Source organism: Channa argus, chromosome 5 (genome assembly GCF_033026475.1).
Source record: "Channa argus isolate prfri chromosome 5, Channa argus male v1.0, whole genome shotgun sequence".
In the NCBI taxonomy this organism is placed as follows: Eukaryota; Metazoa; Chordata; class Actinopteri; order Anabantiformes; family Channidae; genus Channa; species Channa argus.
In genome coordinates this window covers 13084788-13107338 of record NC_090201.1, presented here as the reverse complement: position 1 = coordinate 13107338, position 22551 = coordinate 13084788, and the positions used below count along the sequence as shown (strand labels likewise).

General features: G+C 40.1%; 3 protein-coding genes across 10 annotated transcripts in view; 1 reads left to right on the top strand and 2 right to left on the bottom strand.

Annotated features, from left to right (window-relative positions):
* The window catches only part of LOC137127812 (inositol 1,4,5-trisphosphate-gated calcium channel ITPR1), a 62324-nt gene extending 57584 nt beyond the window's left edge, over positions 1-4740 (bottom strand). For 3 of the 5 annotated variants that reach the window (XM_067505244.1, XM_067505247.1, XM_067505245.1), the window contains exons 1-3: positions 4580-4740; positions 3648-3760; positions 1022-1092 (exon numbers count right to left, since the gene is read on the bottom strand). In XM_067505244.1, the coding sequence (XP_067361345.1) occupies positions 1022-1092; positions 3648-3739 (163 nt within the window). In that variant the 5' untranslated portion in view covers positions 3740-3760; positions 4580-4740. The remainder of the gene's footprint in view (positions 1-1021; positions 1093-3647; positions 3761-4579) is intronic. The other 2 variants (XM_067505248.1, XM_067505249.1) reach the window with 2 other exon arrangements.
* A 92-nt stretch (positions 4741-4832) lies between these two features.
* sumf1 (sulfatase modifying factor 1) lies at positions 4833-11182 on the top strand. 3 transcript variants are annotated; one of them, XM_067505261.1, is made up of 10 exons: positions 4833-4967; positions 5279-5479; positions 6755-6928; positions 7061-7135; positions 8165-8247; positions 8416-8538; positions 8661-8775; positions 9410-9523; positions 9604-9663; positions 10477-11182. In XM_067505261.1, the coding sequence occupies exons 2-10, from the start codon at positions 5375-5377 to the stop codon at positions 10576-10578; spliced, it is 951 nt and encodes a 316-aa protein (XP_067361362.1). In that variant the 5' UTR covers positions 4833-4967; positions 5279-5374; the 3' UTR covers positions 10579-11182. The 3 variants fall into 3 exon arrangements, with proteins under 3 accessions (XP_067361362.1, XP_067361361.1, XP_067361363.1); XM_067505260.1 differs by lacking the exon at positions 4833-4967 and having other exon boundaries at positions 5092-5479; XM_067505262.1 differs by lacking the exon at positions 4833-4967 and having other exon boundaries at positions 5285-5474.
* A 329-nt stretch (positions 11183-11511) lies between these two features.
* LOC137127815 (leucine-rich repeat neuronal protein 1-like) lies at positions 11512-21688 on the bottom strand. 2 transcript variants are annotated; one of them, XM_067505257.1, is made up of 2 exons: positions 21149-21688; positions 11512-14601 (listed from the first exon to the last, which is right to left on the bottom strand). In XM_067505257.1, the coding sequence occupies exon 2, from the start codon at positions 14402-14404 to the stop codon at positions 12257-12259; it is 2148 nt and encodes a 715-aa protein (XP_067361358.1). In that variant the 5' UTR covers positions 14405-14601; positions 21149-21688; the 3' UTR covers positions 11512-12256. The 2 variants fall into 2 exon arrangements, with proteins under 2 accessions (XP_067361358.1, XP_067361359.1); XM_067505258.1 differs by lacking the exon at positions 21149-21688 and adding an exon at positions 18841-20038.
* Positions 21689-22551: the final 863 nt, after the last annotated feature.

Below are 22551 nucleotides of genomic sequence, written 5' to 3'. Positions count from 1 at the left end.
TGGGTGGGATGGGAATCTACATGTTACAGAAGTACACTGCCTGCATGTTTCCACCCACAATTCATTTCCACCTTTCTTTGCAGGGCTTGGGAATAAGCTTTTGTTGCAACAAATACAGCTACAGTGAAAGTGAGAAAGAGACTTGTCTTTTGTGATCCTGCAGGCGTGGAGGTATCAGTCTGCACCTTGTGTTTAATGTGGTGACAGTGATTGTCTCTGGTGTCCTGGGACACTCACTGACAAACTGAGCTGTGTGGGTCACTAAGCTCAAAGCCTTGTACTTTCTAAATGTCATACAATTTTCCTATACTCTTGAAACCGCAGAAAGCACCTCAAATCCAAAATGTTTTGTTCTATTTACCATAGCACATCATTTAAGTCTATAAAACATAATTTACCTATTGACAGTCACAATTAAATACTTATTTGGTAGTATCAAGGGAAAAGCTATTTGATGTTATACAAGCCTGTCACATGCACTTCACAAGCTGTTAACACACACATTCTTTTTACTATGTTGGACTGGGTTTCCAGGCTGAGACATAAACGTTTAGCCTGAGAATCAAGGGTCATGAAGTGTACTTCCTGTGATGGAGCTAATAATAGCAAGTTCATCCAAACAGGCATCTCAAGGTTTTTGTTTGGAAAGCAGCTTTCCAAGACTGTTGTCATTCAACAAACCAACATCAGTGCTGATTACCTCCATCTGCTTCTACCTCCACAGATAATGTGTGCCAACAAGCACACACAGCTATAAACACACGCATGGATGCAAAAGCACGCACACACATACACACACACACACAAACACACACACACACACACACAAACACACACATCATTAACATTGTCAAAGGTAGTCCTGTTTGAAGTCCATTGGGCAGCGATAGTGTGGCTGTCACCAAAGAAACACAGCATAACACATTCAGCAGCAGCTCCCACAGAGCCCACAGTATAAACAGACAGCAGTTAGCGTGATGATGTCAGTCCCCGACAAGAGTCGACTCCTGGTGCCTCTTACCTCTGAACTTCTTAGGAGGATTGTTAAGGTCCCCTGCATCAGGTTGAACAACGCAACGGTCATCCACCAAGCTGTGAATAAAAACACATCCAAACTAAAGCCACGTACAGGTACCTTACATTATTACCCAAAGCAATAAGTCAGTTTTTATTTGTTGTGGTTTAGTGTATTGTTTATATTTGAGAACATTATACTGCAGCAAGTAAGGATTATTTGAGTTATTTATTCTATAGCAGACCCGAACTGATCTACAGAAAATTAATCTGAAGGTATTTTATTGTTCACTTATTTAGAATGTAGGACATTTTCTTAAGCAAACAGAATTACCACCTGAAGGCCTTCTCTGGTTGTCTGTCCAGAATCATATACTAATCACTTTATCCACGACTGTATGTTTGTTCTAGATGTAATGAAATTCCCTCCAGGCATTTCTGAGGTATCATGTTCAGAATACAACAGATGTGAGGTCACAGTAACTTCGACCTCTGACCTATAACTACTAAAATTTCAAAGTTACATGCCTTAGTTTAAGCAGCTATTCCCTGAAGATGCTCCTGAGAGCAGTATGTGAGCAGTCGTGTTTGTAAGAATAGATTGGACAACCTAATACCGTAATGCCACTAACAATGGCTGTTGTCAACATTAAGGTGTAAAAACGCTAGAAACATATTGCTTCAGCATCATAAATGAGTTTGTAAAGAGTAATAACAATAGTAATATTATGTAGAAATAATATAATGTAGTAATGATAGTAATATTAAGATCCTTTTAGATTGGTCTTTTGGTCAATTACAATAAGATGTGATGTAAAGGGTATTTTTTCTGTTTTCTGAAATTTTATAGACAAAACGAGTAATTGATTTAACAAGAAAAAAACTGGTCAATAGCGAACGGAATCAAATAATAGTTGTCTGTCTGAATTATTTGGATTGATCATCATTAATCAATTAATATTGTTAAATTAACTCAAAACAGAAAGCAATAAAATGCCAAAAAATGTCAACATATGTAATATAACAATGGATTTTTTTAACTGATGTCTACTTATGGTGAGATAGATTGTTGCTCTTCTTTATTGTTGTTTGAGAAATCATCAGTACCTGTATGCAAAGTGGGTTGAGTGTGTGCTAAAAACCAGTGTTAAAAATGGACAAAAATACTCACAACAAAAACATCTGCTTTTGCAAAACTCCACTGGTGTTTCCTGTTTTCACTGTGAGCTTTAACAGTTGAGTTGGAGTGCATTTACTTTTTCACTCCAAACAACAAATGAAATTATTCTGGATTAGATGACCTGTGGGCAGGCTGGAATTTCTGGTTACAAATTTAGCTTTTACTGGTTTAGAATAACACTTGTCTGGACACTGGCCAAATCCCACTTCCATTTCAGGCCTTCTCCTGGGGAATGTCCAGAGTTGTTCAAAAAGATCTGTCTCCTCCTCCAGTCAGTTAGACTGCAAGGATTAAAGATAGAGATTTAAAATAACTGGGAAGAAGAAATTCCACAGTATATACTGTATGTGTGCAATCATTTGCCTGACGAGGTAGATAATTTAGTAATCCCTGTCAGAGCAGTCATGTTAAAAAAAGTTTAACTGTTACACATCTATACAGAGTTGGTGGTTGTGCAGGGAGAAGATGGCTCATGATACTTTTTAAATTATGTGTGTGTCGGGGGGAGAAGTCAATTATCACTCATTTTGATAAGTGGGGGAAGGTCCCAAATTCTGAAAGCATAACTCTTACTACATACCATATAGAGTATTTTCTGTGGCTGTCTGCTGATTTCTGGTATTAAATGCAACAAGTATTAATTATTTTTGCATAAAATTGAATGATACCTTGAGCCCAACATATGTATCCACTAAATAATCTTTGTGAAGAAAGTTTTCTTAGTGAAAAACAGTACCAGATATATTGTGTTCCAAACATGATGGACGTGATGGAGAAAAACGACACAAAATTGCTCTATATGAGTACATTTGCTTTACCATTCACCAAATACCGTCTCAGCATCATTTTCCTGTAGCTCTGTCCTCCAAACCCCCTCCTGCCACACTCTTACAAACACTTCATCATTAACATTTTCCCAGCTCAGTAGTGAGGTCAGTCACAGCCAAAGGACCACTTCAAAGACCTCCCACTGTTTTCAGAGCTTTGTTCTGTGAGATATAAGCTGCAAAATGACATCCATTTATCTCTGTTTGTATATGTGTCATTTTGTCATGGATGGTAGGATGGCTGTAACACATGCGAACAAATGTTCAGGAGGCAGAACCAGCCAGTAACAACACCTGATAGCTTAATGTCGTGGTGAACAGCGGTCATATTGGGCACTGACATGCCCACAGCTTCGCAGCCCTATATGAAACAAGCTACAATGCACTGTGTTCTGACACATGTCGCTCATTGTCACCATTAAATTATTGCCATGCAATATTAACACACCACATGTCGGTGTTGTGGCTGATTTCTGTATAAATGAGCAAACCTCTTTGTGACTGCAACAAATATTTTCATTTAACTTCAGTTAAAGTACATTTCTAAAAAATTTCTAAAACTGTCACACCCAGAAAGTGTGAAGTGGGCCTATGCAGACAATGTTCAGTCAATAGGATGGACATACCCCAAGGTGCTGATGAAACCTTTGGTGGAACCCTCTGCATACAGGGAGCAGATGTCCCCAATGTGCAGAAAGCTGGACATCTTATCCGACATTTTCGACACACAAAAGGAAACCTGCAGTAGGAGTAAAAGGAGTACAAATTAGTAAAATCAGCATCATCCTTAATTTAAATTCTACCATTACCATAGTTCGGCTATGTTATACAGTTTGCACTTGCAAATTTGATGTAGCTGCAAGGTTCCCAGTTAGGTGGCAGTGCACTTTTAGATGAGAGGTTTCCCTGATACACTGATACCACTGTCTGGCTGTGTGGATTTGCATAGCTGCATGAAAATTCTCAGCTATTGTAACCTGTAGGGCTTACAGGGCTAAACAGTTAATGATTAGGAGCTCCAGCAACCAGGAAGGTTGTGCACCTGCAACAGGTCCTCACTGTCCACAAGCTTAAGTGTGGACACTGCTTCACTCAGGTTATCTGTCTGCTTCTCATCCACTGTCTCTAAAAATCATGAAAAAATCTTAACAGGGGCTGTGGCTGTCTCCCGACTGTTGTAAAATTTAAATTATGACCTAAAACTTGACATGATCTGCTCCTATAGAGCAAAAGTACTCATCTTCCACACCGGTCTGTCTGATAACCACTAAAGCACACATGGAACCAGAGTCCAGTTGTGGCAGCCTGTCATTTAATCAGTCTCCGCAATCGCACTCTTCTACAGCAGACTGGACTGAACTATGGTCGGAGCCAGACTTGCTGTGGTTGCTGCTTTTGGTCACTGAACAAACGAGAACATCACAGCTTTGATCATGAGCCGGGGGGTTTTCGTTAACCATTTAAAGAACCGAGCTAAATCTGTTTTTTACCCCGCTGCGAAAAGACAGAGAGAGGAAGAGAGGGGGGTGAGCTGAACAAGTTGTGCGCTCAACTTTACCTCGACTGTGGGAAAAACCCTCGGATTTTCTGCTTTCTCTGGATCCGCTATAACAGCATGACTGTGGCTCTCGTCTCCATTTCCACCGGACCCTGGGTGAGATGTAGCCGTCAGCGACTGCAGCAATCCAGTTTTTGACAGCTCTATCACCTTTCTGCGCCTGTCGGTGCTCCGGGGTTGTGTTCACTGAGGCAGGCAGCACATTGGCTGCCTGAGCTGCTTTGGCTCGCTGCCACTTCTTCTCTGTGTGGTGTTGACAGCTGGGAAATGATGTCCATGTGGCCTCATCCTATACTACCAAGGAACGCTGTACTAAAATTCACTTTGATATTTTTGGTGAAGGAAAAAAAAAGATTTTCTGAGGGAGAAAAGTCCACCACACAGCAGCGTATGTTGTTTATGGTTTTGCATAAAAATAATGTGTTTTTAGACAAGTATTTTACTTGCATTAGAACAACTTTAATCTGTTGCCATATCCACAAGCACTAATCATAGTTTGCATAAAATGTCTGGATGAACATAAACAGTAACTTCGGGCGGGAAAGGGTTACATCTTGTAACACTGCAGCCAGCTGACTGACCACGTGGCTTAGCGGAAGTGCCTTAGCGGAAGGGCTTGAGCAGTGCTTAGCAAGAATGGCGCGTTGTTTAGTTTTATTAGTTATATTTGGCTGTGTGCACAATGTGTTATGTCTCCAGGGTTCATGGGCGTCTAAGCAGGAACCAGCCACCCCGCAGGGAGCCGCAGCCTGCGGCTGTGAGAACCTAAAGAGAGCCGCTGCTGCTGTGGACCCTATGGAGGACAGGACCGAGACCGGAGACCCAGCTATGAAATACAGTAGAGGTGCAAATGAGAGGACGTCTGAGGCTCAGGGAGATGAGAAGAAAGTACAAAGTAGGGTGAGCTGTGACTTCTGTTATGTAAATACCAAGCAACTGCCGTTTTGGCATTAATTTGGAAAATCTTCGTTTAATCTCTGTTTTAATTGTCTAATTAAAGATCATTTGAAATCATGTGAAATCCTACATATTAATTCAGAAACTGACGGAGATGCGTGTTATTGAATCCTAAATTATGTAACACTGTTAACAAAGCGCACACAACAGCTCAGAGTCTACAGTGCCAGCAGCAGTGATTCCACATAGGATTGTGTCTGCTCCACTGCCAACTTCACACAATGTACACTAATGAAGGCAATATACACCAATGTCCTGCAAACCACATGATTAAATTCTTACATAACACTGCTATCATTTTCCCTTTGCACAAAAAAACTGTAGCTCATTAGGTTTTTACTCTTAGGCTGAGAAATCTTTGGTCTAGGCTAATGCCAACCACCCTGTGCGTTGGCAGGAGACGGTATTCAGTATTGTCTTTGTGGGAGACAACATGGTGGTGATGATTCATATTGATATGAACACACATTCAATTAAATTATTTTAATATCTCAACTGAACACACCCATTAAACAATTAAAATGATGATTAAAACAAGTAAATAAACCCTTTAATTCAATAGTTGACTCAACTTTGGCACCAGTAAGCTCAACCAAAAGTTTCCCGTAGCTGTGTCCTGCATTCAGGAGGAATTGTGGGACCATTCTTTCTTACAGAACGATTGCAGCTCAGCCATATTCTTACGACATTTTATGTAATCCGCTCTCTCGTGGTCTTTTCACAACATCTCTAATAGGCCAACGTTTGAAGTCTAACTGCCCCACTATGAAAATCATTCCATGAAGCCATTCTGTAGTAGATTTAAAGTTGGATGTACAAGTTTGCATCCATCTTCAAATTAAAATTAACTTTTATTAGTTTCTGATAAAGGAACAGACCCTATACAGTATACAGGTACTTGAAGATGGATGACTTACAATACCCCGATGTAAAACCAATTAAGGAAAAAAATGAAAGATTTTTCAACACTTACTATAATTGGCTTTCAGCTTCCTATGCTGTATGTTTTTCACAGTACTTTTGCCGAAGGTAAAGTACAGCCTAATCCTCAGATGCTGTTTTATATTGAGAGTAGGTACGGTAGCAGGAAAAAAATTAGATTCACACTCAGGTGAGATTACATTTAGCTAACATTTTTAAGGACTCTTCTGGAACAATCTTTTTTTAAACTTAAGAGGTTTATGTAGCTCATAAAATGTCATTGTTTTCTGAATAAAGATGATGCAAATTTTTGGAGGAGAATTCCTAATGGGAACAGACAACCCGGGTATTCCTCCCGATGGGGAAGGCCCCCAGAGACTGGTACACGTGGACTCCTTCTACATGGACATCCAGGAAGTAACTAACAGGCAGTTCCAGAGCTTTGTCAATGCCACAGGCTATGTTACTGAGGTATGGGTAGACTACAGCACATTACTTAACTTATAACCTACACTGACAAATCTGTCAGTGATAGAACCTAAAAAATATATTTCAGGTTCTCTCATTCTTGCTTGAAAATTTTTTACCTTTTTGTATTTTTAGGCAGAGAAATTTGGAGACTCATTTGTATTTGAGGGAATTTTGAGTGAGACAGTCAAGCGTGAAATCACCCAAGCGGTAAGTATGATTGTTCAGTCCTTTTTATTATGCCAGTAAGTCACCAACATCAAGTGTTGTAGAAACGCAGCAGACATGTGTATACCTTGATAATTTTTCTTTCTCTGCACTTCAAAACAAAAATCACGACACAATCGACAGTCCGCATTTGACAGACACAATCTAATTGCCCACAGATGGACACTCACTCCTTGTGGTTGCCATAGAAGTAAGGAGCAATTCTGAGATATGGGGAGAAGTTCAGATGATTTGTTTTTTGAACTGGGGCAGAGTGTATATTTAAAAGGTTATTTTGTCTATCTATACTGGGTATTATAGAAAAGTGTTTTGCTTTTCTAGTTAAAAAAGAAAATGTGCACAATGTTTGATAATTTTGATACTGACTACATTTTTCCATAATAAAAAGTAGTTGACAGTGCTTAGTTATGTAGGTATTTATGTGATAAAGTCAATATTTTAAAATTAATACATTTATACGCCCTATGCCAATTGTTAAATGTATCTTAAGTGGTAAATGATATCAGGAAGGATGTGGTGACAAAGGCCCACAACCCGTGTCAGACAATAAAGCAAAGAAGAAAGGCAATGTTTGCTGTTCAGTGAAAATATAAAATAGCCTGCGTGCTATTTATTTCGTATCTTGTGTTTCTACGTCATTTTGCCCATGGTATTATTATAGTCTTCCTCTTAGTGATTTATACAGTGACCCTGACAACTCAATGCACAGCAACGTAAGAAAACACATGCACTTCACACTTTATCAGTAGCTTCCCCAATCAATTTGGTAGCATGGCACAGAAAGCATAGTGTTTCTGTATTTGCTTGTGTTTTCTCATTTTGCAGCATGTCATGTGCAGCCTGATTATGGGGCAGAGAAAGTGCTTTGGGCCCATTGGTACAGCAATACAGGAAACCATTAGTACCATTACAGTACAGCAGAGGCAATTCTAAATTAAACTGAAGGAGGAATGTAAGAATAAACTTCAAGCTTATGAAACAAATATTACTTAGTAACATCTTTGTTATTAGGTGGCTGCTGCCCCCTGGTGGCTTCCAGTCAAAGGGGCTAACTGGAGGCACCCTGAGGGTCCAGACTCTTTCATCATGGACAGGTATACTCTCTTTCCATTACACTAAAAGCCTTATAACATTTCAAAGAACACCCATTTCATTAGTCTGTGTTAATGTTGATAATCAATGTCAAAGTAAAATTTTAACACAAACAAAAAGCAGTGAGACAAACACCAGCTCAGTAATTAACTTTAAGCATTTTGCTGTAGACTAGATCATCCTGTTCTACATGTGTCCTGGGCGGATGCTGTTGCCTATTGTTCTTGGGCTAACAAGAGACTTCCTTCAGAGGCCGAATGGGAGTATGCCTGCAGGGGTGGCCTCAAAGATAGGTATGATCATATTTAAGATAATTGCATAAAATATATAATTATGAAAATATCCCTTGCATATGCATTGTTCTCCTTAAAGTTTGTTCCAAATCAGCTTCTTGGTTTCCTGTTCATGCATGAAGACTTTACCCCTGGGGAAACAAGTTAAATCCGAAAGGAAAACACTATGCCAACCTCTGGCAAGGGGATTTCCCCACCCATAACTCTGGAGAGGATGGATACATCAAAACCTCACCAGTAAGTCAGAAAAAAGGATGGAGGGATCCCATAGTTTAGGTGTGTCAAGGAAAAGTTCTATTTCATTTTAGTTAAAGCAGGAAGAATGAATTTGCTCAGTAGCCATCTAAAATCTACAGGAAATGAAAGGTGCTGGAGATAAGAGCTCATAGAGTTGATAAGGTCACACCAGTACATCGGAGTTACCAGAGGTTATACAAATAACTGTTACATAATATTAATCTAATGTTATTTTCTACAGGGGGAGCTTTAAAGCCGCTATTGAGGAAGTGTCAATTGTAAATTTTTCTAATGCACTCTGTTGCTATTGAAAGAAAATATACATCAAATCTGAATCCATCTGAGATCATTGGCCGATAATAAGTGAATATTTACACCTCATTTATTATATTACAACTACATAGTCATAATGACTTGTGCTTTTCACTCAGAACACAAACTACCTGTGTATCTAGATTGCATAACAATAAAATTTAAATTTGGCAGTTTACTGAGAATAACATTCTCACAAACAAAATATGCATACACAGTAGTATCTGTAATCGTAAAGGTGATTACATATCCATGCTGTCAGAAGAAACAACAATGTTTTTAACATGCACTAATCTCCATTTTTAATCTGTATATCTTTCAGGTTATGTCCTTTCCTGCCAATGGCTTTGGTCTGTATGACATGGTGGGAAACGCATGGGAATGGACCTCAGACTGGTGGACTGTGCATCACACTGCAGACCGGCAACACAACCCAGTACACAATCACATCACCTCTAACCTTTTGAATTTCCCAGGTTTTGTTTCTCTGGTGACTCTTATTGTTCTCTCTTTCAGAAAGGTCCTCCGTCAGGCAAAGATAAGGTGAAGAAGGGAGGCTCATACATGTGCCACAAGGTAGAGAAAACACACACTTTAGCACTTTTATGCCTATTATGCTTTGCAGATTGTCATGTCTAGATTGTCAAAAGTTATATTTTAAACACCAACTTGTTTGCTTAAATTATAACTGTCAAAATGGCTTATTAGGGGGTTAGTGAGATCTTAAGTAGTAAGATTGGATCAGTGAAAACAACACAGCTCTCTTTAGCAGTGAAAACCTGTGTTAGAACAAGTATTGAAAATAGACTACAACAACTATGACATCAGCCTTTCTAAAGGACGTGGGAGAGCTCTCTATTACTCTCCACCTGTTTGACTAGAAGGGCATAATACAGCCACTCTTCTATTCTGTCTTTTCTTCCTGGTACAGAAAGTGAGCCTATTTTTTGTGCTAGTGTGTGCACAGCCACCTGGCCACTTAGGGCTCTTCCAGTTCAGTAGCTCTGCTTTTTCTAGATGCAGTTTCTTGAAACTTGACACTTGAAAATTGTGAAAATCTCATAATTTTTATGAAGGTTACAGAAGAACTCATACCACCACATATGGTACATTTACTACAACACTATTTAAGCCACCCGCTGGAGATCATTCCAGTGTGTTTGCCACCAAGATGGGTTGGCATGGGAATGTGACTAATTGCATGAAAATTTAATCTAAAGGTCTGTTTGATTTATATGAATAAACCATCCAGTGTGGACAGTCAGACATGCTTTGTAAGCATACACATACATGTTTGATATAAAATGAATAAAAAATAAATAAATCACTTAGAGAAATGGAAGACCTTAGTAACAGCAAGTGTGTATCATTTCCTCCTTCTTTCTCCAGTCTTATTGTTACAGATACCGATGTGCAGCAAGAAGCCAGAACACTCCGGACAGCTCGGCCTCTAATCTTGGTTTTCGCTGTGCCTCTCGTGAGCCACAGTGACCAGACATGCTTTGTTTTGAACACAGGGTCCTTTATTCCAACTGCTCCCAAACTGAAGTGTTTAATATTGTCTAAACCCATGAGTGTAATTTTTGAATTTTACAATGAGGCTTTTTATTTTGCCATCACATTTTTGTACATCTGAAAATGATCAACAGTTGTGATTGCCCTAGATTTCTACAGATATTCACACAACTCTCAATTTAAATAAAAATCCACAGTTTTTCAGTAGAAAGGAGTAATAAAGGATGTTCTCAAGTCTTTATTTTCTTGACAACTCGGCACAGAAAGAGGGAGATCTGAATAACTTAAGTCATTGTTCTTGCTTGGGTCAAACAGCTTTTCCGCACCTTATGGAAAGAATTCTTGCAATTTTAGTACTTGTCATTATCAAAAGGGCCGGGTCATACACATGAAAGCCAATACTTGATGGAAAAAAAAAAATGTTTTAAATTGTTGTAATTAATAATTGTAAATGTGTGCATATGTTTTCTTATAAAGGTTTTTTGTTTGTTTGTTTACCAGATTAGATCCACTTTTTACCATTGTAAGTGAGCTAAGTTTTCTAAATGGCTATAATAAAAACTTTTTTATTTTTATGGAATATTTTTGGTTTGTTTAATATCCACCAGAGGGCAGCACATGCTGAATTATCGTTCCATTTTAAACGTTACCCGCATGGTGTACATAAATTAATGTACAAAAGTTAATCTGACACAATGTAAGCTGGTTGTGATGCAGGCCAGTGAGCACTGTGACAGTGTAAAGATCATTCATTCTGTTTTGAAAAGGATTTACATTTTTTCTAAGAAGTGTGATTGAGAAACCACAAAAAACAGCATGTTTCACCAAGAAGTGAGAGTGCCTGTCTAAGTGGAAGGATGTGTACTAATAACTGTTGGATTAGAACAGGAACTGAAAAAAGACACTATGTTTGCAAAACAACAAAAAATTATTTATTATGACTTGTGTACATAATGCATGTTAAAATAATAAACTAAGCAATCAGCAAAGTAAGTGGGTAACTGGGGAAAAGGTAAAAAAATTCTAGTCAGCCTTAGTAAAGTATAAGAAATTCAAAATACAGTAACAAATATTTAAATGTCTAGCATTAACATCACGTTTATCAGCAAACTAAACTCCTAACCTCTTGAAATGTAAATGAGAAAGGTTAAAGTTATAGTTGATACAACATTACTGCACAATTGCTAACATTCAGTAGACAGTTTAACAAGTCTAAACCCCACTGTCAGCTTTTAATTGAAGTTAATACAAACTCCATTATCTATCAGTGCACAGATTACCTGTTTTACAAAACAGAGAAAGAAACACTGATCTCTACTTAATAATGCTTCAAGAAGACCATTGGCCCTTGCTATTGGATTGTTAACCCAAAAGAAAATGAGTCAGAAATGCACCACAGAAACAGAGCTTAGCAACTAAGACGATCTGGAGGCTAAATACAGCTGCCATTTCGAGTCCAAAACAATTAAGAGATAAAAACAAACAAAGGCGATACGCTATACTAATAAAAATCCTGTCTTTAATCACTCTGCCGCTTATTAGCAAAGCTGACAATACAAAAAACATTTGCAACTTCATTCAACTTTTGCACCAAAATGGCAAAAGTAAGTCTTTTGTGCTGCTAGTGAGGCAGCCAGGCCTCCTTACTAAATCCTCACCACATGTAATAGCTACGTGTGGTGTCTACAGGTGAGGGTTTTCCCTCTGTGCTGCAATCTTTGTCCTTTTCACCGTCAACCTCCCACAGGTTGATGAGCGGGGGGTAAAGCTCATTAAGGGGGATGGAAGAGGTCTTTAGCATGTATTTCTTCAGAGAGTGGTGGTAGTTTTTTCTCTTCCATCTGCGAGCCATGTAGATTCCTACAGTGGCCAAACTGAGAAAGGCCAACATGGTTGCCATGACAACGAGCACAGCCGCACTTGGGTGCTGGTCTGAAAGGTCCAGGGCAAAGGTGGAACTACGTGTTGTCACATTAACACAAGACTTGTGCATTTGCAGATGTATATTGGAGACTGTGAGGCATACCTCATACTCAGTGGCAGGCTGAAGGTGTGTGAGGTTGTACTCATGAACATCTACAGGAACGCGAGCTGTGTAGGTGATATGTGGGTTGTCAATTTTCATGGTGGCTGAGGCCCACTTCAGATTGGAGGACATGACATTAGAGTTTATTTTCCAAGAGACTAGGATGGAGTGGGACTCAGTCTGCTTAACGTAGATTTTCAACACCTGGGCACTGTCAAGCAGGGTGCCATTAACACGGATGGTGGCAACTCTTGTGTCAGCCCCCTCTGTGTTCTGGGCTACACACGTGTAATGACCGGAATCTTCCAACTGCACATGAGATAGGTGCAGGGTCCCCTCACTGCTCAGGTGGTGTCGTTCGGACACAGTATCTATTGTGATTTTTGTCCCAAGAGGAGTCACCCAGTAAATGTCAGGCTCTGGTTCAGCCATGGCTCTACAATCGAGACTGATACTCATGCCCAGCTCAAGGTTCAAGTGGCTGGGGAACGTCTCTTGTGATATGAGGGGGAGGCACTGCTCAGGGGACTCCAGCAGCCTTAGTTCTCGAACACGCTGACCCCTGAGTTCTTCTGGGGAGGTACACAGCATGGCCAGGGGCTCCATGAAGCGCACTGTGGTCCTGTTGGAACTCATCCATTGAATGACACAATCACAGCGCAATGGGTTGCTGTGCAGGCTGATCTCCCGCAAATTCGGCAACACATCCACAGTGTGCTGGTAAAGGGCAGTAAGGGCATTGTTGTTGAGCATTAGGCTCTCCAGGGAAGGCATGTCCCTAAAGGCCAATCTGTGGACATAAGACAGTTTAGGGTTGTTTGTGGCTTCCAGCTTAGTAAGTTCTGGAAGGTTGTCCAGAGAATAGCGGTCAATAGATACTAACTCCATCATATTGTTTATGCCCAATTCTTTCAAACGTAACATGTTCCTGAAGTCTCCTTCCTGAATTTTGTGAACTGGATTTTTGTTTAAATCCAAGAATTTCAGATTGGGAACTTTTTGAAGGGCCAGTTGAGGAATTCTAACTAGTTTGTTGTCATAAAAAGAAATGCTTTCCAGGTTATCCAAACCCACAAATGCATTCGCTGGAACATCAGTGAGGTCCATGCCAGCTAGTACTAGACTCCTCAGGCTTCCTAGAGGCTTAAAGTTCATGTCTAGAAGGCCAATGACAGGGTTCTCCCCGATCATTAGGATCTCAAGGTTGGGTGTTTCTTCAAACCAGCGGCTATCTATAACATGGAGCTTGTTGGAGTTAAGATGAAGACGCAACAAACTGTGCAGGCCTGCAAATGCACGTGGAGAAATTGAATTTATGTGGTTGTGGTTGATGTAGAGCTCCTGGAGATTGGAGAGGTTTCCCAGACAGTGGTCTGGCAGTTGACTGATCTGATTTTCCTCTAGATGGAGGGTGGTCAGATGGTTCATGCTTGTTAGGCCCACTGCTTCCACAGTGCTGAAGTTGTTCTGGGATAGGTCCAACTCTGTCAAGTTGAAAAGTACCTCCAGCTCTCCACTGGTACGTGAGATGGCATTACTTTGGAGCAGTAACACTTGGGTATCTGTTGATAGGTTGGTAGGGATGTGCGTGAGCCTCAAGTCGTTGCAGTCTACTGTAGTCGCCTCCTTGTAGGTCGACTGCGGGGTGAACCAAGGACGGATCTCGCACACGCACAAACGAGGACATTCTTTGCCATGCATGGGCGACAGAAAGGAAAAAAACAATCCCACACACAGCCAGATTAAAGGGGGCCAAGGCTTTGAGTTGCACACCATGTTGTCTGCTCTCTCTGCTCACACAAAGCTTAGATGAGAGGCAGTATTCAGGAGAAGGGTATAAAGGGAAGTTTCATGAGCATTAGTCTCCTTTGCTGATAGCTGCTGTGGGATCTTGAATGTGTGGTGGTTTTCAAAAAGGCAGACCGAATCAAACTTCACCTCTGCACTTCACTTTTACACCTTGCGGATAAAACCTAAAAAAAAAACAGAGAACAAGGCAATAATTAAAGCATGCCATTTAGATATACAACCTTTTGTATTTATTGTTTGCGAAAACTAAAGCATTAGACGACAGCGTGAAACTGCAAAATCGCTGAATAGAGAAAGTGAGAAAAATGCAAAGAATGACAAGCGAGGCAAGGGGCAGTTTTCCACCGTGTCACCCACAGAAATTTAAGGGACTAAGTAGATGTGTCTAACAGAGCAGAATGAATCTGTCAAATGTGTCGTGTTGCCCTGTGTAGACATTCATTCCTAGCTTTTAATGAGCTCTTATGCAACCAGAAAAAAAGAATAAATTTGAGAAAAAGTTGCTTCAGTATGTTGTTACAGCATGTTTAGGTGAGACTATTAATGCCGGGTAATTATTCAACCATTCTGCTATTTGGCTAGCCATTATCTTTGTTAAACCATTCAGTGAGCATCTCTTTACATATAAAGATAGAGTAGCAGCCAGTTACAGCAAGGGAAATGCATTTATCATATACATAAACTATGGGATAGGTGGTACAGGATGAACTGTATTTGCCAGTATCTAAGAAGACAGGGCTGATCATGGCTCCTCTTCTCTGATGTGTTTTGTATCTGTCTCCACAGAGATTACCAACATGCTATTCTCTCTGGGCTGGGTAGATTTTCTGCACACCAGCTTGGTATTAGTGATCCTCCTCAACGAGTGTGTAGGGGGGCACAGCGAGCAACTTTGGTTGAGAGCCCATTACACAACAGGCTTAATATACATAGAGTGTTTGCTCTTTGCTGTTAATCACTTACTACTCATGATACAGACCCATGGGAGGCAGTCAGACAAATGTAAAGGGACTTTTTTAAGAGATTATGCTATAACTGGATCACAACATACTCATTCGGGTTTGGTCAAAACCAAGACAAGTGAAGAGAGGTCGCTACAGACTGACGGTCTAACCCCTTAAAGTAATAGTAATATATAACGGATTTGCTTTGCTTTGTTAATTTCATGATACCAACTCCTGGAAAACTCTTTGAAGAAGACAGGTTTTACATGCAGCTCTGGCAATAGAAGAAATGGGGATGAAAAATGAGACAGCTTCCTTAAGCACAACCTAAAATGTATCTGTGTACTGAATGTGATTTCTGTATTGAAAAATAGAAAATGTAGTAAGAAAATATCATCTTTTGATCATGTTGTGTTTGTGCAGACAATGCTGGGTTATCAATTTTTGTGCCTAAGTGAGGGATTTTATTGTGTGATGGGGAAGCTGTCTAACAACTAAAAGGAATCAGTTTCAAAAACAGTTTACATAAGCAAGACAGACTTTCTCTCACTCTAACTAAATGACACAGTGTCAGCTTCTAGGCTAACTAACACTCATAGAAATTCACATTCATCCTCATAAAGAAGCTGAGGTTAAGCTGTGTGTGTGTGTGTGTGTGTGTGTGTGTGTGTGTGTGTGTGTGTGTGTGTGTGTTCAGATCATAACTGACAATTTCCTCCAGTATTTCTTTGCTTTATCTTTTATGTGCAATGTGTTCCTACCTTACAGTGTATTGACATATTTTTAAAGCTTTTCGTCCATATTGGCATGTAGGGCATTGCAAAATCTGCTCGGCTAATGCAAGGTGGAACACCACTATGCAGAAAAACATGATTGGATTGTTTCTTGAACTGCATAGACACCTGAATACTGGCACTGCATGACAAAAGCAAGTTAAATGCATGTGTTGCAGGTGTGTGTGGTACCAGGTGGCTGGCATCTGCGATGACCCTGTCACACTCAAACTGATCAAACTGATTCCCTCAGTGTGACTGAAATGTAGCAGCAGGGACCTACACTTTATTCCTGAGTCTATTCATAGATCCTGACTGGGAATAAATGCTAAACATGAGGCACCTCCTTCTGCCTTTAATCATCCATCATTCAGTTTCTCAAATAATCCAATCATATGTCTTTCAACTAAACCAAACTTGCTTATAGATATATAGAGAAATATTTAGCTTCATAATATATTTGCCCTCTCTCTTCCTCCGTGTGTTACACTGCTCGGGTATTAAATCGGATGAGACAGGCGGAGTAATTGCTGCTTTCAAGCTGAGGCCATAAAACTCAGGCACCTGTCATCAGGTTTCTGGCAGCTTGGCAGCACTATGGGGGTCTGCATCCGTTCCCACCTTTCTCTCAACGTGTGTACGTGTTGACTTTATTGACCCGAGGAAGTTCTGCTGAGCACATATGGTCTTTTTCACTGATGGACTGCTTCACAATGACTGCAGTACACAACTTCATACTTAGAAGCTACACATTATAATTGTACAAACCTATTGTTTGGTACAGACCAGATCTACAGAAGCAGTTGGACTTGGAGCATAGTACTTAAGAATACCTAAAGGTTTTGCTGCCAAACACATGATATGATGTCTCTCTAGCTTCCTATTGTACTTCGGAAAAACACAAGGCTTTCCTAGTCTGACGCTAGTGTAAGGATCCAAACTGGTGAGCAGCCTGTTGGTCTTACCACTGTGAGGTTTACAGTGTGTTTAGATTCTATGTAGCCCACAGCTAGACATCTAGATCACACTTTGGACAGCAAAGAGTTGTGGTGTAAATGACACTGATGTTGACACAAACACACTTTGTGTTGTAACCTCTAAAGCACTCTCTAACAACCAACTAACCATCTACACAGCATCTACCATACATCCAAATAAAATAGTCACTTTTATATAGTATTTTAAATTCAGCACCTGCCAAACTGTCAAAATGCACTGATGTGTGCAATAATAACGACCTGACAGCTCTTGATTCAATAAACTGCTACACATTTCAGTATGTGTATGATATTGCAGAAAAAATAACAGAAAGAGTAAATTGGCTTTTATGATTATGCTTCTTGTCTGTCTGTCTATCTGTCCTATCTGCAATTTTGCCTAAAAAAAAACAATAGTTATATCAGAATGTTGTACAGAACAACCACGGTTGGACAACACCTTAGTAAACTCTTGCTCTCCAGGATTCAACAGAGATTAGGTCTGAGATTTAATTTCTCACCACCCGGGACCAGTTATGTACCAGCACCTGTATCCTGAAAATCTCTTGTTAATCTCTTGTCTGAAAGAGCACAGAGTAGAGATGTAGTAACCTGATTATAATGCATGTATATATTCTCTGTGTATGCACACAGAACATATCTCTACACTGTCACAAAATACACATTTAGTTTTCCCACTACTTCTTGACTCACACACTGTGACAAGGATGCATGCACACATGACTGGAAAGAGGCAGAAAAATCCCTCAACAGCTTGGCATTATCCAGCTGAATGTCTGAACTGAAGCCTCCAGCAGAAGGGATTAACTCTCTTTGCTCTCCCAATCCTTATGAGGTTTTAATCTAAGTACACACTACACATATGAAACATGCCCATCTACAAATACACATTTTTAATGGAAGATATTTCCACTGGAGTTCCTGGGAAACCTTCAGAGAATCAGGAAAATGTAATAGTAACAGAATTGTTTCATGCTAAGGCTTCTGAAATACATGTATAAAGTAAGATGGATCTGTGGGAATTACAAGGAGCAATGATGATAATCAGAGGCCAGCAAATGAAGTTAGAGAGACAAGTGTGCTGATTGTTGTGTGCAGCAGTCACTGTTTTCCGAGGAAGAAAAATACATTAGCTTAAAAGACTTCTTCTTAAATTTTCAGTTAACTCCTTCAGTTCAGTTGAAACCAGTTGATGTGGTTTTCCACCATGTAGAGTGTAATGCAATGCTATGAATGCTGCACTCTGCCATGTGCCACTAGTGCAGCCAGGAGGAACGTGATAGCACACTGCATCATTTTTCATAGGAGGTAATGTTTTCCCCACTCTAATTCTGAGGCCCTTTTCACCGGGTGCAAAATGTAAGCAGTGTCTCTGAAATCAGCAGCCGCACAACAGGCTCACAGACATGCCATCACCATAGCAACGACTATGCCACCGGCATGTCTGTTTCATAACCAAATGAGAAGACATGAGAAGACAGCCATTAGTGGCATCAGGCAGCTAAAGGAATATGCCAGAGAGAAGAGCCACTCAAAGAAGAAAGTGAATACAACATCAAACCGAGTAATGAAATATCAGAGAGTATATGCACAGGTGGCATAACATCATAACTGGTAAGCATAACCTTGATATACACATACATTTGCTCAGAGTTCTGACTCTTTCACCACGTTAGCACACAACTTACTGAAACAACTGTATTTCCAGATTTATAGATTAAAGTTAACAGGTTTCCAGAGCTATAAGTTTCAGTCCAGAGCTCATCGGGTGCTGGAAAGTTGAATAGTGCTGCCTGATGTTTTCTCCATGTCCTCACTGTGCTGGCCTGCCTGAGAGAAATCCTGTTCCTACTCCATTAGTATGCAAGTGTCTCACTTCACATCACACAGGGATTTGGTGCAGCTGCTGATGGCAGAGGTGTAGAGCCGAGGAGGACAAAGATGCATGTCCACTCAATCAAAAGGAAGAGAGAAAGTTAAGGAGAAGAGCTCTGCTTCATTTGGATGGCCACAGGAGGAAAGTACAGAACTGAAGGCACATAGAGAAAATCCAATACTCTGCATGGAATTAAACAAGTATGCTGCACACTTTCAGAGTCCATTAAAGGTTTAAAAGTTGCCAATGTCTCAGGAACTCTATTTACTGCGAATCTATACGGTTGCTTTATTTCCCACTGGAACTGAGATGGATCTTGACACAGTTTTTCTTTTTCTAGATTTAATTTTTTCCCACATCCTTCCCTTCACTTCAGTTCTCTTGACTGTTGCAGTGTCTGTGAAAAGCCAATATGTTGTCATTGGAGCATCGATCAATCATGCTGACAGTGCCATAGTCTCTAATATCAGGGGAGTCCCTCTTAGAAACAATACAGATGTGAAGAATGATTTAGTTCAATTTGACCTCTAAACCAAAAATAATGAGGTAAGACATTTTTTTTCTCATGGTTTGTTTAGTTTGGACTGATTTTAAGTGATATTGATCCTATAATCCTATATTTTGCTTTACACTATGATTTCTGTTATCCTTCCTATTCAGAAGAAAGTAGCGTGCAAATTGATAACAAACTTATTTAAAATCTTTTGCCGATTAAAACAATAAATTACAAAAGAGCTGACTCAGTCGTAACATCTCGATAAAATCAGTGACCCATCATGTTTCCATGTCCCCCCTCCCCTCTGGACCATACTCACAAAGACAGATTGTCAAGCTCTTGCACTCATGTTTCCCCATCACCACTTTGGGAACCTCGGCACCAGCACATGCTGCAGAGTCAGGCCCTGTGACTCACAGTGGCTCCTGCCCAAACACACACACACACACACACACACACCAAGACATGTCTTTGTTTTGACATGTTCTCACTCCTCCTCTACACACTTGCCTACTAATAGATCTATCAGTGTGTATTTTGAAAATGGGGGGGGGGGAATTCTTTCATTTCTTCACAAGACTAAGTATTGATGCAATGGTTTTGTTTTTAGACAAACCATATAGTGACTTTAACTACCTGTAACTACCATAGTGCCTTAATTCATGTAAGTTACACTCTATGCTGTGGTCTCAGTAACAGGTGTCCCTATAATGCAGCATCTGAAACGACAGTCCACCTGACAAAGGTGACCCTACCAATGCAGACTCTCCATTGCTTTCCCAAATTTCTCACTAAGCGCAATAAATTGTTTTTCATTTGTGTCCTCTGTGACTCTTAGGCATTTCAAATATCTTTAATAAAGCACATGAGCCTATAGACGTTACTCAGCTGTTTGAGCCGCACTCTGCACTGGCGAGTCATGCTGCAGTTTGTGAAAATGTTATAATATAATGTTAGTTGAACCCAGTGCATTGAAATATTAGGTCTGCTGGTAAAACTGCAGCTGCAGTTAGCTTACAGACTCACAGCTCATGTAAATGTTTATGGCAAAAGGATAATAAGACTAAATATTTTACCCTGGTGTGTAATGCACAGATTAGGTTCACATTTTCTTTGGTTCATTCTCTCTGATCTCTGATCAGCTCAATAAATATTCTAGTCTAGGGAATGATTCATAATAGTCCTAGTGTAATAGAGTGTGTAAAAACAAAGCACAGTGTCCTCAAATTTGATTCTGCTATAAAAAACTATTAGATTAGACCGCGACGCATTCATTGCAGATAACTGCTGAGTAGACACGGAAAAATATTAACAATATTGTGTTTAAATCAAATAAACACAGTCATTCCTCTTTGCTGTAGTAACGCGCTGCACGAGGACCCCCCCCCCCCCCCCAAAAAAAAAGGGAAAAAAGGCGTTATTGTTTCAGTTCATCGTTGTTGATTAATGCATTTCCTGAAACATACACATTCCGAATTAACCTTTACGAGTTTATCATTCTAGACCAGAGTGAAGAATGCCCCCCTTTCTACAGAGTAAAACGTTGGGAAATCGGTTGAGATGTTTCACAGACATATGTATCAACAATTTCAGCACATGCACAGAACAAACACGTTGCTCTCACCTAGGAAGCGCTGTCTTCTCCGTGCGCAAGATTGCTGCAGGCTACCGTGTCTGATCCATGCAGTATCCGCAGGTCCTAGTAGATGCGCAGAGGGTGCAGACTGGGTTTGAGAAAATAAATATTCAGTCTAATAAACAAGAAGGAATCTTGTAGGAAAACACCGCTCCGTTGTTAGATCTGGTCTGCTCCAGTGTTGAACCCACAATGAAGTGAAACGCTGCAGCGCACAGTTTTCAGTGACGAGCAGCTGCCTGGTGCAGGTCAGATGGAGTGAAACCCCTCTGACACCGACAGTGGTGCTCGCACAGGCGACCTCACCATCTGCTCAGTTATCTCCACCATGGGAACAATGGTCCCACCCTGCCACGGCCACGAGCTGCCAAGTGCGAGTTATGTGAAAGTGTCGTGTTGGGGGGGGGCAATGCCATCCGACAAGATCTCATTATTTGTGTTGTTGACATATTTTAAAGGTGGGTCTATTATCAAACCTTAGGTCAACAAAAAGGCCGGAATGCCTATTTCAGTAGAGCATATAAAAAGAATTTAGGGGGCCATGGACCCAAAGTAGATACAAATTTAACAAGTTCCTCATTAATAAGTAATAACAATTATGAAATGCAATGGGCTGAAGTGGTATCTCACTCTTTCCCTCTCTCTTTCTCTCTCTCTCTCTCACACACACACACACACACACACACACACACACACACACACACACACACACACACACACACACACAGGCAACCAACAGTGGACTATCAGCCCACACTAACAAAGTCTGGATTAGTATTTCTGCTGATTTTTATTATATAATACAAAAAGGAGAAATCTATTTTTCATAATTCAAAACTGCTTTTAATTTTTTTAAGTTGGGAAAAGGGGGTCTTGCAACCCTGGCCCAATACCTATCTGTCAAAGAGGGGCTGCAATGGTGCTGTCTTTATTTAACAGAGGCAAACAAAGCATCAATGGGGATAGTATATTGAGATTATTTACGTAATTCCTTAAGACAAGATAAATACCGGCCCCTGACCTCCATATTTTTAGTTTCACCCATAGATTTTTGAGAATTGATTATGAAGTCATTGGCAAATGACATACAAGATACTTTATTCATCCCAATGGGAAATTCACATTTGTAATGTCTTAGTGTTCCTTTACTACAACCCAGCATTTCTGTGTGGATTTGCATCATGGGAAAAGTTGTTGTAAAATTTTTAGTCCATGCAAACCTAGTTTTAGAATTGTGCGGAACACATAAATTAATGTCAGACAAATGTATTTTATTAATTTCCAAGCACAGCAGATCTCCACAAATGTGCTGTATCTGTTTTCTGCTTCCTGTTGAATATGACTCCACAAGTATTTGTGAGGACAAAATGTGCATTTGAAGAATATGCCTT

What these genes read in the sequence shown, in the direction of transcription:
- LOC137127815 (XM_067505257.1), bottom strand. Translation starts at nt 14,404, where the DNA reads ATGGTGTGCAACTCAAAGCCTTGGCCCCCTTTAATCTGGCTGTGTGTG.
- sumf1 (XM_067505260.1), top strand. Translation starts at nt 5,216, where the DNA reads ATGGCGCGTTGTTTAGTTTTATTAGTTATATTTGGCTGTGTGCACAAT. An exon ending in AGAAGAAAGTACAAAGTAGG is followed by an intron (nt 5,480 to 6,754) that starts GTGAGCTGTGAC and finishes TTCTGAATAAAG; the next exon opens with ATGATGCAAATTTTTGGAGG. An exon ending in GCTCATACATGTGCCACAAG is followed by an intron (nt 9,664 to 10,476) that starts GTAGAGAAAACA and finishes TTCTTTCTCCAG; the next exon opens with TCTTATTGTTACAGATACCG.